The sequence below is a fragment of the Cyclopterus lumpus genome, chromosome 10 (assembly GCF_009769545.1).
Source record: "Cyclopterus lumpus isolate fCycLum1 chromosome 10, fCycLum1.pri, whole genome shotgun sequence".
Classification (NCBI taxonomy): domain Eukaryota; kingdom Metazoa; phylum Chordata; class Actinopteri; order Perciformes; family Cyclopteridae; genus Cyclopterus; species Cyclopterus lumpus.
This window is the reverse complement of record NC_046975.1, coordinates 10,624,026-10,641,742: the sequence shown is the minus strand read 5'-3', so window position 1 is coordinate 10,641,742 and position 17,717 is coordinate 10,624,026. Positions and strand designations below refer to the sequence as shown.

General features: G+C 41.1%; 2 protein-coding genes across 2 annotated transcripts; both read left to right on the top strand.

The window, feature by feature from the left end:
* Positions 1-2,717: 2,717 nt before the first annotated feature.
* On the top strand, positions 2,718-12,491 carry rlim (ring finger protein, LIM domain interacting). Its single transcript, XM_034543148.1, has 4 exons — positions 2,718-3,049; positions 4,032-4,256; positions 8,285-8,398; positions 8,485-12,491. Exons 2-4 carry the CDS (start codon positions 4,088-4,090, stop codon positions 10,620-10,622), a joined length of 2,421 nt encoding a protein of 806 aa, XP_034399039.1. The 5' UTR covers positions 2,718-3,049; positions 4,032-4,087; the 3' UTR covers positions 10,623-12,491.
* On the top strand, positions 10,387-14,770 carry glod5 (glyoxalase domain containing 5). Its single transcript, XM_034543149.1, has 5 exons — positions 10,387-10,485; positions 12,816-12,987; positions 13,385-13,534; positions 13,840-13,995; positions 14,189-14,770. The coding sequence occupies exons 1-5, from the start codon at positions 10,463-10,465 to the stop codon at positions 14,330-14,332; spliced, it is 645 nt and encodes a 214-aa protein (XP_034399040.1). The 5' UTR covers positions 10,387-10,462; the 3' UTR covers positions 14,333-14,770.
* The last annotated feature ends 2,947 nt before the right edge of the window (positions 14,771-17,717 follow it).

Here is a 17,717-nt window from a genome sequence, read left to right as displayed (position 1 = left end):
TCTTTTATAAATATATACTCAAACAATAGGCCTATATTTTGTCTTTCTTTTGATTGTTGAATTACATTTTTGAAACATAGCAGTAATTACATGAGACTGCATGGAAATGTGCGGACAAATTCAGACTTGATTCAAAAACAGGCCATGTCACACTGGATATGGTAATTCTGAGGTGATAGTAATTGATTGCTTGCATATGGCAAGAATCGTAATCAATCTTTCTCTGTCTCTTTTCTCTCTCCTCTCTGCCATGATCCTTTGTTTCTTTTTTCCTGTGTATCAGGGTTAGGACCAAGACAAGCTGCTGATGGGAAGCTCCACATGGGCTTCAAGCCCATTTAGTCTGCCTTCTCTCATTTCTGCCTATTGTCAAATTGAATGTACTTCTCTGAGTTCATGGTTTCTCTTCATTTTTTCTTCTTTTTGTTTTTAAAATGTGCCACTGTTGAGCTGCCTCATGTTAATGGTGCTACGAAAGCTGACAATTTTCTTTTCTTTTTTCATTTTCTTTTTAATTTTTTCCCCAGCGTTAACAAAAGATAAATGCAAAATAGATTAGGTACCTAACCCTCTTTATGAATGTATATTATAATGTTATGTTTGATGTATTCACTTCATGATTCTTTAACATTGATTGGAATTACTTTTGCTCTTTTCATTAAAAGATTACCGAGCTTTATATATACTGTCTAGAGTTGTTACCAGAAGGAATCTTAATGAACTCTTGACACTACAAAATCTTGTATATTTTTTGTGTGCCAATTTGTAACATATTTTGTAAGTGTATATTTTTCTTAGAAAGTGCTGTGAAGTATTTGTGTGTGTGAGTAACCTTTTATGCGCCTCTATGGGCAGTGGAAAGGATATACAATGACAAGTTTCTGGTTTTAAAAACCAAAATATGAATATCAACAGAAAACTAGAACTATTTACATTTTGTTGGGAGTTTTGTAATAAGACCATGATCTTGTTGTGAGAGTGTTGTGTTACTGTGCAAAACACAAATAAGCAAAGAAAAAAATGAAAACCTGGAAAAAATATATATAATTTGTGAACAATTTGCTGTTTTATAGATTTTCATGTAAATTATTTGAGTATTATTTAGTTTTTTTGTTTTGTTGTAACTGTTGCAAAGGTTTTAAATATTTGTGATCAAGCCTGTATGGTGATAATGTAATATTGGTAACTTGCTGAGTTTTGTAATAATGTTTATGGAGTAAATATACAAATTAAAATACAATTTTGAATGCTGCTTTCTGAAGAGCGTTGGGATGTATTTTTTACCGCCCACCCAATGTTGTAGCCAGTAACTACAGTATAAACAGTCAGCATATAATCTCCACACTAACAAATGTCAGTCCATTCATAACAATAATTACAAAAGCATGCAGTTTTGTGAAAACACTTTTTATTACAAACAGCTTATTGAGATGTCAGGAGTGAAGTGCAAGTGAGATGCCTGTTGAGCAAATATCCACCCCATCTTTGTGGTATACTACAATAACAGTAATAGGGAAGAATATCTAATCTATATAACATTTTGTGAAAGTCTTGCTATAACCTAAGTAACTCCAAGTCTGTCCTTATTTGTTATATTGGAAGTTTCTTCGACGCAGGGCATTTACATTTTTTTTATTTCTGCACACGCCTGGCTTTGGCTCACGTTATTTTAATGTCATATCTAATTAGCACTAAGGGTCAGGCATTGCTAGAGTGACTGCTCATCCATAACTCTGAGCTGGGCTGCTGTGGTACACACTGCAACTCATTCTGGCATGCTTAATTGGAGCTGGAGATACTGTCTCAGACCATAACAGATTATGTGATGTATGCCTCCAAAATTGTCAGGTGGTATTAACATTGTTTTTGTTCTTTAGTCACCCATAGCCGATAAGTCAGCAAGCAAATTATACAACAGAATGTCTAATACAATGGATCAGGTACACCTTTGGTTATTAAATGAGACCCTAGTTGTTTTGTCAGTGCGTGCTCTCACTGCATGGGCTCATTAGTACAGTAGTTTGTGTGATTGTTTATTTATATAAAAAAGGTTGCCGACCCCTGCTGTAGACGTACCTACAGTACAAGATAAAGCAGGACCAGCCTATCTATCAATGGAACTTGAGATGTTCAGTAATCCCCGCTGGCTGAAAAAAACCTTCTTTTGAGAATTGAGTGAGTTAATATTGCAAAAAAATGATATGTGCTACATACAACACTACCCTGGACAATATGTGTGTGTGCTTTTCTGCACAGTGCACAACACCATGTTGTTCAGCACTACTATACAACTATAAGGCATTAATGACACAAAACAGTCGCATGGGATTTTGGTAACTGCACTATCAGGCATTCCGTCCTTTGTTCAACAAGAGAATAGCACATTTAAAACACACTAACAACGCATGTTCAAATTGGGATTCAATAGTACGATTGTGACACTCACTACTAAAATAGCCGACATTAGTTGCTTCAATGTATGTAGATTTTGATTTCTGATGTGACATAGGCCATTGGATGCTCTTGAGGGTACATTGGATGCATGATTATGAACATTAGACAGATAATTACATTAAAATCAATTAAATAATTATGTGTGCCTGCAGATATGTGTCTTCTAGACTGAATTCTGCGGAAGGTAAGAGTATTTGCATTCACAACCGCATCGTGACGCTACAGCTCAACAGTGCCACACTGTCCAACACAAACATCCTCTCTCTATCGCTGTTGTCAGAGGAACAGGGTTTTTACTGCTCTAAGTTTAGTCTTTCAGGCTTACCAACTCACCCCGCCTCATTCGCCACGATTGGCGGACGTAAACGCAAACTATATAGCCTGCGACGTCGCGACGCTTGCGTCTACCTGAGAGGTTAAACTCAGGGAAACGTGCTAGTATCTTCTCAGTTTCCGGAAGATCATTGTAGCCTTCCTAAAAGAAAGAAAATGGAATCCTGAAATCGTACTTAGCGAAACAGTCGAGCGTCTCTGAGAAAACATTAGAAGAACAATTTGGAAGTACGATTACGTCGGTACGAACATTGTCGAACAGGTAATGCAACAGACATTAGGTGGCAGACCGTATGCTTCTTTTGATTCTGGTTTGCTCCGTGAGATGCTGGTCGTGAACGTCATTGGTTGACGTTGCTCGCTAAGTTAGCTTTTGGTGATGCTAACAGTAGCGTCAATGTCTTTTTTAAGGAAACCCTCGCCTTTTCCTCAATAACAATAAACAAGACTACTATCAAGTTCACGTCGTGTTTCATAACAACCAAGATTTGCGCTAATTGAGTATTTACGTCAAGGCAACGTAACTGAGGACACTTATCACGAAGTTACTGGCTAAAGTTAGCTTACGTAGGCTAACTAGCTTTAGCGCAGTGAAAGCTCGGGACAGGTTGTTTGGTCATTTAAGAAGCCTGTTTTGAGCCGACAGTACAAATGGTAACGGCATCACACTCATCCAATCACCAGTCGTTCCTTAGTCCCTTCATCTGTTTCCACAAACACCAGTGTTTCTCTTGTTTAGCTGGTTGTGATTGAAGTTGAAGTCAGTGTTGGAACCCGTCTAAGTTACAATACTAGCTAGCTGGCGAACGTAAGCTAAGCTAAAATGATGCCATTTTGTTTTCATCCCGACTTTGACAAACACATTGCTTTCCCGTAGGATTTAGAAATACTCAAACCATCATCAGAGTATACACATGTAGTGTAGCTATTGAATAGCCACATTATCTGTGTTGTTCAGGTTACGTACGGTGAGATAAACGTATGGGCTCAGCTAGCCAGTGGTGTGTTTATGGTAACTATAGTACTGGGTCGATGTTTCCTAATTGTTGTGTTGCTGTATCTCGACCCGAGTTTTCCCTTGATGACTAATTTACCTGGTTGATTGTAATACACTGATGACATTACATTCATCTTAGCTAACAGAGTGAATATGAGACATTTCAAGAGCCTTTGGTGGTGAATCCCTGTTGCTTGTCTGAGTCAATAAACTATACATATTATCTTTTATTTTCTTGCTGCCGCAGCTGGATCTTGCCGAAGATTGGAGAGTATTCACCCAACCTCCTTCCCATCTGAATCAATGGAAGGGTCTGACAGTTTAGAGCAGAGTGGCAGTGACCAGCCAGAGTCCCAGCGCAGGAGGCAGCTGGACCGCTTGGACAGGGAGGAGGCCTTCTACCAGTTTGTCAACAATCTAAGTGATGATGACTATCGTCTCATGAGAGACAACAATCTTTTGGGCACCCCAGGTAATGCACCTTTTAATCTAATTACAATAGTCTTTAGTCTTGTGACCGTACATTTCTTGACTGAAAATGTTGACTCAAAGATAGGGGTGGGTGTCACTACTCACGACATTATCTGTACTCGAAGTGAATTAAAATAAAACCAAGATCACAGATTGCCTGTCCAGCTACGTATTTTACTAAGCGTGCAAGTAATATAGGATGCAGTCATTTCAAGTTAAGTTTTACTTACATTTTATCTAACAATAATAACATTAATAAATGTGAAGCGCCCAGGGATAAATTAAATCCCCATTGTCATTGTACCCACTTACCTCTATACTTTGCTTGGCTGAATTTAATTCTGTTCCTCCCTTTCAACGTTTCAACCTCTTTGCTTACAAAGAGATAATAAAAAAAGTACCAATGCAGATTTAGACAAATTAAAATTAAGACATTAATATTAGAATAATACCTTGTTGCTTACTCGATACCCCTGTATGTCAGGTGCTTTTCTTTAAGAGTCATACAGTTATTTTCAGTATTTTCCTTTTGCTGTGAAAGAAACCAAATGGCTCTATGGCCCGATACAGTCAAAACATTTGATAAGTAATCAGTTATTTTTTGTGTTTGCACAACTTTTCTGCGAAAGCTTATTTTTACAAAAGTTGGAGCGGTGACTTAATTTCTGCTCCAATTTTTTGGCTCACCCACCCACTACACAAGTTCAAAGCATGCAAAGCCCCCAACCCAGACTGCATCTGTGTATTGTACATGGTTTGTTTCAGACACATATGATCTACGCATTTCCAGTAACTCAAGAGCGTTCAAAAGGTCAAAATATGTGTACTTATTTTCAAATGTACATTACATTATTATTGAATGAAATATTCTGTTTAAATCCGTATTTGTTTGTGTTTAGCATTTCATAAAACAACATATTCACTGTGGTCCAAAAACAGTTTGTCACTTGCCACACACAAAGGACCCACCTCTCCCACAGCTATTAATGAGGACGTATAGCAAATTCATGAAAGGAAAAAGGACTGGCTCATCTAATGTATCACGTTACTCAAATTGAGAATTGGATTGGAGAAAGGATTGTTTTTTTTATTTGTAAAATATGACAACAGACATTCAAAGCTTTCAGTAGAAGCTTTGACTGTAAAAAAAAAAAGAGCTTAGGTAGCCGACCGCCCTAATTAAGATATGCCGCTTTCTTTTTTTGTAGCAAGCGTTTTGAGTCGAGCATCTCTGAGCCGGGGAGCGGAGGGAACGAACAACTCTGAGGGAAGAGTGGAAATTGTCACTGCTCACTCCGCTTAGAATCTGATGGTCCGTGGTCATAGGTCGAGGTCACTGACTTCACTAAACCCGTTCTTGGACAAAACTCAAGAATTCAGAAACTTATTTTTAGAACATTTCACTCAAATGGCTAATAGGATAAAGTGATGGCATTTCATATCCAAAAGGTCAAAGGTCACCTTCATAGTGAGAACATAATGTTCTGTAGAGGTTCAACGTCATAACTCAGTAACAGAAAGGGACACTGTGACCATATTTCACAATTAATTGCATACTGAATTGGTGACACTAATCTTGGGCGCCCACTTTGAAACTTTTGTGATTTTGGAGATATTCTGTCAGGTTGAGGTTGTGAATTCAGTATACTTTTTTACGATACGACTTGGCATATTTTTAGTATCGATACTTCATTAAAATAGCACGCGATCAGAGTGCACTCACTGTTCCGCTCCCTGTCATGCTGTCTGCAGGCATTGACTGCCATGTCTCCCAGTGCTCACTCACAGCGAGTGATCGCAGGGGAGACATGGCATCAAGGGCAGGAGCTTTTGCCGACCGTCCTCTGCTTTTTTGAAAAAAAGATGCCAGTAGTGAAATGCGGAAGTACTTTGGCTACAGTGAAGGAAAGCCCACTGACATACAGAGGACATCTGCACAACTTGTTTTAAAGCCACACAGACCAAGGGGTTTTCACCTCACACACACACACCTGTAACATTATGTAACTCTACAATTGCTTGCTCATACTTATGGAAGGAATTATGTAGTCATCTGGTCAGATACGGACAAAAGGCCTACATAGCTGTTTATAATCAATCCTATGGTGGCACCATGTAGTTTTCATTAATATCTTGCCGTAGGCTAATACTAATGTTAATGCCATTTTGTTAAGTGTTGAAAAAGCTGGGCAGGAACAAGCTGATAAAAAAGGGAACCATACAGACGTTTCATTTATTACTATTATAGATAAATATACCAGTATCGTATTTGTGGTATTGTGTCGGATTCTGGTATCGTATGTATCGAGTATCATGATATTTACGGCAGGTATCGTATCGAAGTTATAATTTTGGTATTGTGACAACCCTAGTAGCTTCTTTACAGCAACATCCACATTTTCATGGCTACACTTATTTATCTTTTAGAATCCACTTTTTCGACATCATTAAAATCTGTGGCTACTATTATGTCGGCCTGCTAAAAGATTAAATCAAACTATCCGGGATTTGTACAATTAAGGAGGGGACAGGGACAAAACATACAATTACGATACTTTCCTCAATGCCACCAGACATTTATTTTGTAAAACACACTTTATTCAAACTAAAACAATTAAACTTGTAAACCTGTTTTGGTTTGCCTATCCTAGTTTCCAACAATCACCAACTCTGGTTTTGTCAAAAATAAAGCCCTTATTACCAAGTTAGATTTGACAATATGCTTGCTTTAACCTGCTGTTCATCTCTGCCATTGCTGGCTTCTGTGCTATTAATAGCTCCCTGAATGTGTATGTTGTTTTTAAATATTCAACTTTTATATTAGACTATTTAGATCTAATATGAGTGAAGATTCAGCAACTGGATTGGTAGTTTCTCGCCTCAAATTTGTCGAGGAAAATATTTTGGCGGACTGCTGAGGTCAATTAACTTTACTTTATTAAGGTTTACTGGCATACTTCCAATGTTCAGTTCCAACCTCAACATCTAGCTGGCCTTCCTTAACAGCTTGTTGAGACTCCCCACCTCTGGGCATTGATGCCACCCCCCTAGCATACCACCATGAAGAACAGAGAATTGGCTACTACAGATTGATAGATCTGCAGGAGCATACACTGAAGGATCTGAGTCTCCTCAAGAAGAACAGTCTGCTCTGTCCCTTCCCGAGGTGTTGTGAGTCTAGTTTTTCTTTTTCTTTTTGTCGGACCCCAAGGTACTTGTATAAGTCCACCCTCTTCACTTCCTCTTCTTGGATGACAACCAGGACAGCGGGCCTCCTGTTATTCTTATAATCCAAAACAAGTTAATTGGTTTTGCTGATCTAAACCTTCAGGTTGTTGCCATGGGACAAAGCTCTAAGTAACTAAAGGGAAGGTAGTATGTTTCTCACTGGAAATTATTACATGGAATCATACATGTCAAAGTCTTCACTACATCTATGAGTCTGGACCGACATTGACCTAAACTACAAAAAAAACGTAAAAAGAACATTCCACCTATATTCCTGTTAACATGCAGCTGGGCATACGCCAATCAACCTAAAATGCCCCCCCCCCCCCCCCCCCCCCCCCCCCCAATGGTGTATCTCTAATGACTACGCCCTTTAAATACCTTTCGAACTACAGTCATGTTGCTCAATCTATTCTTTTTACTGTCACGCACATAACTGACTGTGAACAAACAAACGGTAAATGCTACCTTTGGATAAGGTCTAACCAAACGGAATACACTGTTTACATGACCCATAGCAAATTCGGAATATTGTCATATTTGGAATAATAGTGGAATGTTACTGTGGGACTGTGTCCCGCTGTTGACTTCTCTCTATGCATTACATCTGAAAATGTTTGTTCTAATTGCAGGGAGCTTTCAATTCCTCCCAGCACCTGCAAATGGCTTTCTCCGAGTTTACATTGGTGGTCAGACTAAGAGGAAGTGTAATAAACACTTAAATACCTTCAAGGACTCGTGGATTGTCATTTTTCCTTTTCATTAACAGACTGTGGTTTTCTTTCGTAATGTGTCTTTCAGGAGAGGTCACAGAAGATGAGCTGTTTAGTAGACTTCAGCAAATAAAGGATGGTCCAGAACAGCAGAATAACAGTACTACTGCCCCCAGCACCGAAAGTGTAGAAGATCCAGTTGGTAAGTTTCCTCTTTTCTTTTTCTTTTTACTCTGTGATATCCTGTCAAGATAAGATTAGTCACTTGTTTCCTCTATTGAATTTCAGAACCACCAGAAAACTCTGAGGATCCTGCCAATGGGGATAGTCTCTTAGACTGGCTGAACACAGTAAGGCGCACAGGCAACACAACTAGAACTGGTCATCGTGGAAACCAGTCGTGGCGGGCCGTAAGCCAGACCAACCCAAACAGTGGCGATTTTCGCTTCAGCCTGGAAATCAGTGTGAATCGTAACCTGGCTGAACAGCAGGCAGCTGCTGAAGGGGAGCAGGAGTCTCAAGAGTCTCCAGAGGGCCAAGAAGTGGTGGCGAATGCTGATCCACTGGTGGCGAATGCGGATGCACTGGTGGCGAATGCAGATGCACTGGTGGCGAATGCGGATGCACTGGTGGCGACTGCTGATGCACTGGTGGCGACTGCGGATGCACTGGTGGCGAGTGCTGAACCGTTGGTGTCTAGTGCTGAACCGCTGGTGTCCAGTGCTGAACCGGTGGTGTCACGTGCTGAACCGCTGGTGTCACGTGCTGAACCGCTGGTGTCCCGTGCTGAACCACTGGTGTTCCGTGCTGAACCGCTGGTGTCCCGTGCTGAGCCACTGGTATCCCGTGCTGAGCCACTGGTGTCCCGTGCTGAACCACTAGTGTCCCGTGCTGAACCACTAGTGTCCATTGCTCAGCCTCTGGTGTCCACTGGCTCAGCAATGGTGTCCCTTGCTGAGCCACAGGTGGCCATTGCTGAGCCACAGGTGACCATTGCTGAGCCACAGGTGACCATTGCTGAGCCACATGTGTTTATTGCTGAGCCACAGGTGCCCATGGAGACGGAAGTGGTGGAAGAACCAGTTGTAGAGGAATTGGCTGTCATAGTGGAACCAGAGCCTGAATTAGAAGAAGTTGTTTCACAAGAGATTTTTGGAGAACCACCCAGGTCACCTGTCGCCCTATCGGTACAGCCACCACTTTCTCCTTCTCCACGCAGAGGACAAAGGAGAGCTCGCAGCCGTAGTCCAGAACCACGCAGGACTAGAGCCCGTACTGCCAGGAGCCGCTCCCCTCTCAACCTGGATCAGCAGGATGGTTTTCGTAATCCAAATAATGCTCACAGCTCTCAAGGCCTCAACTCTGCCACCAATACACCCCTTGAGCCTCAAGTGGAGGGCAGTTCCCGGACTCGACAACATGTTCTTTCTAGGCAAAGCACTGCTGACACTGAGGTTCAGCCATCTAGGGCTGGTGCAGAAACGGTCCCAGAGGCCCAAAATATGGGATCTCAGGAAGGAGAAGCTGCTGGGGGCGAAGTGGGCGCAGCAGGGCGCCGCCCCCCTACTATTATGCTTGATCTTCAGGTGCGCCGTGTGCGTCCAGGCGAATATCGTCAGAGAGACAGCATTGCTAGCCGAACCCGCTCGCGCTCCCAGAACTCAAACAACACATTTCTTTATGAGAGTGAGCGTGGTGGATTTCGTAGGACTTTCTCTCGCTCCGAGCGTGCTGGTGTAAGGACCTACGTCAGCACTATTCGCATCCCTATCCGAAGAATCTCTGATGCAGGTTTGGGAGAGGCAACCTCAATGGCTCTCCAATCTATGATTAGGCAGATAATGACTGGTTTTGGTGAACTCGGCTACCTCATGGATTCAGACTCTGATTCTTCAGATTCAAACCGTGGAGTTAGCACACCTGCAGATCTGGCTGAATCCCTCAACAACCCAGATGTTGCTCCTGTTGCTGCTCCTGTTGCTGATGTTGATGAACCACCTGTGGCTGCAGGAGTCAGGGTAAGGACAGCTGAATCTGATATTGATGAGGGCCTTGCTACTGCGCCACCTCCCTCTGGGGGCAGGGCTCGGCCTAGACCACCTATCAGCCTGGAGGAGCCCAGCTCACTGCCCTTCCTGCGGCTTGCCCACTTCTTCCTCCTAAATGATGACGACGAGGACCAGCCCCAAGGGCTGACCAAGGAGCAGATTGACAACCTCTCAATGCGCAACTTTGGTGAAAGTGATGCCTTGAAGACTTGCAGTGTATGCATTACAGAATATGCAGAAGGTAACAAGCTACGTAAGCTGCCCTGCTCTCACGAGTATCATGTGCACTGCATTGATCGCTGGCTCTCCGAAAACTCAACTTGTCCCATCTGCCGCAGGGCTGTCTTGGTATCGGCCAACCGGGAGAGTGTGGTGTAGCTTATTAAAGACTCCAGGCCTTTTTGTCTCAACCTAAGTAATCAAATATCCCAAGTCCAAAAGAGGCTTTGAATGTGTCTCCACTGTTGAAATGTATTTCCTTCATGCCATTTGTGAGTCTGACCATAATGCATTCACAGATTTGATTCGGGGTGCTCCATACAGTGACACTGGGACAGATTCAGTCTTTAGTAAGACAATTATTATTGCAGTCCAAAGTTAGGCACAAGCAATGCATGCTGTTTGAATCAACTTGTAGTGACCAAGCAGTCTGTTGCATTGCATTAAGCCATGCACACAAGCAGACTGGTATCTCTTAAAGAATCCCCGGAACATCTGCTCTTTTGTATAACTCGTAAATGGCGCCTTATATACCGGAAGTTGGGTATTGGTACAGTTCTTAGTTCCTCAAGTTCAAAGTATTAGCTGTAAATAAGCTTGTAAAAATAAGTTTGAATCATACTTTGTATTAGTGAATTGGTTTGGAATTGTAAATTATCTCCATAAAGAATAGGGTTGTGTTTGCTGCAATTACACTCTATCAGAACATCTCTAAATTTGCTGTTGAACAAATAAGTGGCATTTGGTACACAGCAGAATTATTTAGAGTTTGTGATGTCCAAAGGATGTAGGACATAAATTGGTTTGCCATTAACAGTGTGACTTGTGCGCTCCCTTTTTTGTTTACTTAAAAGAAACGATCTACTGTTTTGGGGTGGCATTTACCATGAAAACTCTGTGATGAATTGTTTAAAATTGATGTACAGACATAAGGGAAAGATTAATCAAACCAGGCTAGTTTTTCAAAATGTCAGTTTATTTTGAAATCATTGCATCTTTATTTTCTTGATCCTTAAAAACAATTGAGTAGTATTCTTACCAGAAATTAAGGATGCCTCAATATTGGAAGTTGATATCAAGGTATCATGTGAATTTACAGACCTCAAAATTAGTATAACGAGTGTGACATGTCAAACAATTTGAATATACTTGCCTTTTTCCCCAAATGTAAACAGAGGCTTACTTTTTAATGTACAACAAGGATTTCACAATCATATGTTCCATCATTGTTATCATTATCTACTGGTTTGTCTTTTAATTATTGATTGACGAACTAAGTTCTCTAGGATGGTATTGGCATTGATTGAAATGACCAGAAATTGACTTCAAATGAGATGTTAACCCAAACCAGATCTCTTTACTCGGATGTCCAGCTCAATGTACACGTGACAACTTAAATTATTAATCGAAGGGTTTGAGTGTCACAGATTTACCAATTCACACAATGTTCCTCCTGTCATAGTAAGGCCCCAGTCGAAAGTCAAGAGGCTCACCTACTGTGCCCTCCTCCTGCCCCATGAGCAGATGCTCTGTATCAGTGTGCAATACATGCTAAAGTGAAAGTAGGGAAATACAAACCATGATGCTATTGTTAAAAACTGTTGTTGATGGCTAAAATCTTAAATGAAGACTTATTACCTTTTTTAAATGTGTTGAAGTTATTTTATTATATTTTGAAGTTCTGTAGGTTTTAATAGCACTGTTGATCAGGAACACTGGCTAAAGTAAGAAAAGGGCATCACTATTAATGCCATCCTGTCATGTTTCTTCTTCCACTGTTTGATGTCTTTGCCACAATTATTACTTCCCTTTGTGGGACATAAAAGTTTGAATGCAAGACATTGTCATTGTTGAATATCATAAATATGTAAATGAAATGTATGTTCCCTCTTAAGCCATTCTTTAGTTTTGGCCTTGTTCTGTGTCACCCAGTGCAGTATGTTAACTGGGTGTTAAATGAAACTAACCGCTGAATTAAACAAGTTGTTACGCTACAAAGTGCATCGCAGATATGCATTCTGTACACTCTGTGCTGTTGGCTAATTTTATTATGCATTAAGGTGCACACATGAGCTATTCTTACCATACCATATTAACACTTATATTAAACAGTCTAAATATCATTTATTTCCATGTTTGCTTTCATCTGACAGCGATATGTGTAATCCTATGCATATGCAGAGGAAGTGTTATTACTAGCACCGGTCCTGGTAGGATTTGTGAAAATCTGCATATGCTCCCAGCTGTCAGTAACTAGCTGATTGATCACGACCAACATGTCTGATGGAGACGGACATCGGTGAAGTCTGGTTGGAAACAAGTTGTAGTTTCTGAAATGTGTTGTTTTTATAGCCCCTCGTCGTTATCGACGTCACTCGGTGTTCTGGCCAATGTGCTGCTGCAGCTCGTTCATAGTCCACAGAGGAGGGAAACCAGGAAGTGCCCGTGTCACAGTACGGCGAGGACGATGGCTCTTCGGAGAGTTGGGGCTCGATTGTTGCACTTTCAGAGAGACGGGTTCACGGTAAAATAATCAATTACCTGACTATTTGGATAACCGCCACATTCATATTTATTCTCACCGACACTTTCCACCCTCGCGTTGGCTTTGTAAAGACGGGAATAACCTGTTAAGTACAGTTAGGAGGTTACTGTACTATACTAATATATATATATATATATATATTGATGTACTTGAACGTTACTTAATTATACCGTTGGAGGTGTGACGTCAACCACGTGCTGGTCGGTACGCGAACGCCACCTTTCAGACGCTCACAGGACGCCGTGCACATTGACCACGCAGCAGCGCTGTTGGTCCTGGATTGAGTGGCGATACCCTCTTCAATGTCGTCGAAATGACTATTTTGTACTTTTTATTGTTTTGTATCTCTAGAATGTATTTTTCTTATCTCTTGTAGACTGCCTCCGTCCAAACGCTTGTCAGACTCAAACGAACCTGTCCTGTTCAAGTGAGCCGTCTCGATCATTTGGTTCTTACAGTGAAAAGTGTGCCAGACACCATCAAGTTCTACTCCTCGGTCCTTGGCATGGAGGTCATCACTTTCAAGGTATGCACAGTGCAGTGTACATTAATGTCATTTATCAGTATTATTCATTTAAATTTTTTTTTAAGTAAGACTAGATATTGCCAATAAATAATTTAATCTCGTCAGTAATGGCCCTTATGCTTTATTTTTAAATGGATCAGCATAACTGAAATACTCTTGTTTTTGGTGTCAGAGAACATCCACTAGATGGCAGGCTTTGATTGTATGCCAGTTGATGGCACCCCGCCCCACTCAGTCATTTACGAGGGACCTGGAGCTTTCTGATGCTTCTCAACACCCACACATGCCGTCTCTACATTTTCAAGGGAACCCGTAAGGCCCTGGGTTTTGGCCAGCAGAAGTTTAACCTTCACCAGCTGGGTCAGGAGTTTGAGCCCAAAGCCAAGCATCCAACCACAGGCTCCGCAGATCTGTGCCTCATCACCAAAACCCCCCTGGCTACGGTGGCTTCACATCTGAAGGTTGTTCACTGGTTTCCTACGGGCTGTCTTGAATTGCTAATGTCAATCGTAAACTTGCAAGCTGGCTACTCTTTTAAAACCACTTGACCTGTAGTCCCCTTTGCATGTCACTTTTTTTTTTTTTTACCATTTTGGGACTCAGATGCCACTGAAATGCACTGTCAGTTTTTAATTGTCTCTTCTTTACGTGCAGGTTTGTGGGGTCGAGATCGAGGAAGGTCCAGTGGAAAGGAGCGGAGCTGTGGGGAGCATCACCTCGCTCTACTTCAGAGACCCGGACCACAATCTCATTGAACTGTCGAACTATAACCAGACAACATCAGTGGGAACTTCTTAAGACTTCTTTTGCCTTGTTGGTTAATGAACAAATGTTGTACAATTTGAGTTTAAGCTATGAAGTTTTCCACTATAATTACTGTATTTCAAAAAACACATGCACTATCAGACAAGATCAGACGAGATGTTGTTCCTCTGTAGTTCTGCTTAATAGTGACAGGGCTGATTTAGTGATTTGAATTCGGAACAGAAGGTGAGAAATACATTACTCCACAATGTCTGGTACACTGAGATACATTACTCTTCCTCACCATTGCTTCTCTGCTGGACTGCTGAAATACCTATGACACAGTATGATTATATTGGTAAGGATGTTTATTGTCATTGTAAAAAAACATACAACGAAATTAAGTTGGCAACTCAGTCAGTACAACAGTAACAGGTAAAACATTTAAGACAGGACATTCTGATTTAAAAATAAATAAAACATAAAACACAGGCTGGTGTGTCGTGTCAAAAGTGTTGCGTTATTGTCCCCGCAGCACTGGGTGTGAGCTGGGTGGGGTGGTGGGGGTGGTGAGGGTGATGGAGGAAACCGCCCTGGGAAAAAAACTGTTCCTCAGCCTGTTAGTCCGGTTTTTAATAGTCCCGAATCTTCTTCCTGATGGCAGTGGCTCAAACAGAGAGTCCCCCGGGTGTGTGATGTCTTTGTAGATGTTTCTTCTGGAGGCGGCCCGCATACACGGTGTCCAGGTCAGGGAGGGTCACTCCCACAATCCTCTGTGCGGTTCTAACCACCCGGGCCGGGTCCCTCCTGTTCTCTGCCGTGCAGCTGGAGTACCACACAGTAAAGCACTGGCAGATGATGCTTTCTATTACACTTCTGTAAAAGTTAACCAGAAGTGTATGGGGGGCAGGCCAGCTTGTTTCAGCTTCCTCAGGAAGAAGAGCCTCTGCTGGGCTTTCCTCACCAGGTGTGATGTGTTCAGGGCCCAAGTGAGGTCTTTAGTAATGTGGAGTCCCATGAATTTGATGCTGTCCACCCTTTCCACCTCCTCCCCACTTATGTAGAGTGGAGAGGGTGTGGTCTTCCTGGATCTTCTGAAGTCCACTATGACTTCCTTGGTCTTGGTAGTGTTCAGGACCAGGTTGTTGTCCGAGCACCACTCAGCCAGATGTTGGACCTCCTGTCTGTAGTGCGTCTCATCGTTGTTTGAGATGAGTCCCATCACAGTGGTGTCGTCGGCAAACTTCACAATTTTGTTGGAAGAATAGATGGGCGAGCAGTCCTGGGTGAAGAGAGTGAAGAGGGCTGGGCTGAGCACACAGCCCTGAGGTGCACCAGTGTTCAGGATGGTGGTTGTCGATGTCAGGTTCCCTATCCTCACATTCTGTGGTCTGTTTGATAGAAAGTCAAGAATCCATGAACAGAGTGATGTAGAAAGTCCAAGGTTTTTGAGTTTATGCACCAGTTTATGGGGGATGATGGTATTGAAGGCCGAGCTGAAGTCAATGAAGAGCATCCTGACGTATGTGTTAGGGTGCTCCAGGTGAGACAGGGCTGTATGAAGGGGGATGGATTTGCTCGGTAGGCAAACTGGTGGCTGTCTAGATCTGCTGGGAGGACGTTCTTGATGTGCGATAGGATCATCCTCTCGAAGCACTTGTTGATGACTTGGGTCATTATAGCCCTATACACCTACTTTATAACATGTACTGTATGATACTACATTATACCCACACTAAATAATTGTTATACTGCTGTACTTTATATTGTGTTATATTACTATCTTTCAAATTATGCTATATCACATATCCCATAACACCATAATGTGTCATACTGTACACTACTGTTGTCTTTTGTGCATCATATTATATTTCTATTACATTCCTATATTTATACAGACAAACATTACATGACATTATTTAATCATACCAGTCAGGTGCAATCTGTTAACATGCACTTGCTCATACTGTCTCTCTAGATTCTAATTAGTTTTTCTTTTTTTTAATCTATTCTTATTTTAATTTAGTGTTGGTATGTCTATTTATATCTTAATTATAATTTTACTTTCTCAATCTGCACTATTTTTGTCTTTGTGCTACTCCAACAACCACATTTCCCCTCTAGGGATCAATAGAGGTTCATATTATTTTACCTTGTCATACAACAGGAATGAAGGAAGTGTCCTGAGAAAAACATTCCCAGTAGTTGACATACAGTATCAATGATGTGCGTTATTGTAACACTCCTCAATATTATTCTCACTGCCTGGCAACTACAGTATATGTTGTGATTAATTCCTTCTTTCCATTGTTTCCTTGTTTGAATGTTTCCCCAATATTTATATATTTCATATTGGGAATACAGCAGTAATAACCAACGGAGAACACGTTATAGTGCTGTGTTTTATCGTAAGAAAAGATCATCTGAACATCTGATCATCTGTGTTGTACTATAAAGTTGCATGATTTCAAGGGCAAAGTCCTAAGACAATCTTTCTCAAGCACAAAAATGAATAATGGCTTAATAAGGAAATATAAAATAGGCGATAAAGACAAGACTTGTCCGTAAAGATAATTATAGGGTGGTAGAATAGTCTATGGCATGGAAATAACACTCCCAATAAAACAAAATCAGCCCTTTTTTATGTATCCAAAGAAAATAATGGTTTATTTCAACCTTTTTTAAAATAGTTTAATCTTCCTTGTGTATCTCATAAATAGGGGAGGAGCAACCTCCTAATGGACAAGCCTCCTCTGGGACACAATATTTGGAAACGTTTACACAGTTAGTTGAACTTCATATGCTGATGCATCTCTAAAGATTATACCATGAGCTGGATGAATAGTCCATTTTGATTGGCTGCAGAGTGTCCATAGTTCCAGTGAAACTCACTTTTATAAATGAGTAAGCTGGCTACAAAACATTTTAAAATATGAATATCTTATTGACAACACTGAGTGTAACATTAGTCCCAAGTAAGCAATCATAATTCCAAAGATCCTAGCGACCTGGTAAACTACAGACCCATCGCTCTGACGTGACATATTTATAAATGAATAGAATGATAGGCTCATGCACTTTCTGGAAAAGAGAATTCATATATTGGGAATAGAGGGAAACGCCTTAAATTGGATATTAGATTGTTTAAATGGAAAGACAATACAGGTTCAAATAGGGTCAGAGCCTGGAGGAAAACATGTTGGAGGAAAACGGTAAGCCAGGTAAGTCATATTCTCAGTCATTATAACTGATATATGTAATAGTATACTGTTACGAATTGGAAAGTATCTGTTTGCAGATCATGGGGCTCTGAAGAGGGGAGGGAATGCAGAACATACATTCAAGAAAATACATGAAAGTACATTTGACCCCATAATTACATTGAGAAGCCTATCAAATGTTTAGTAAAGAACAGTAAGAAGTCATTATGTCATGAAGT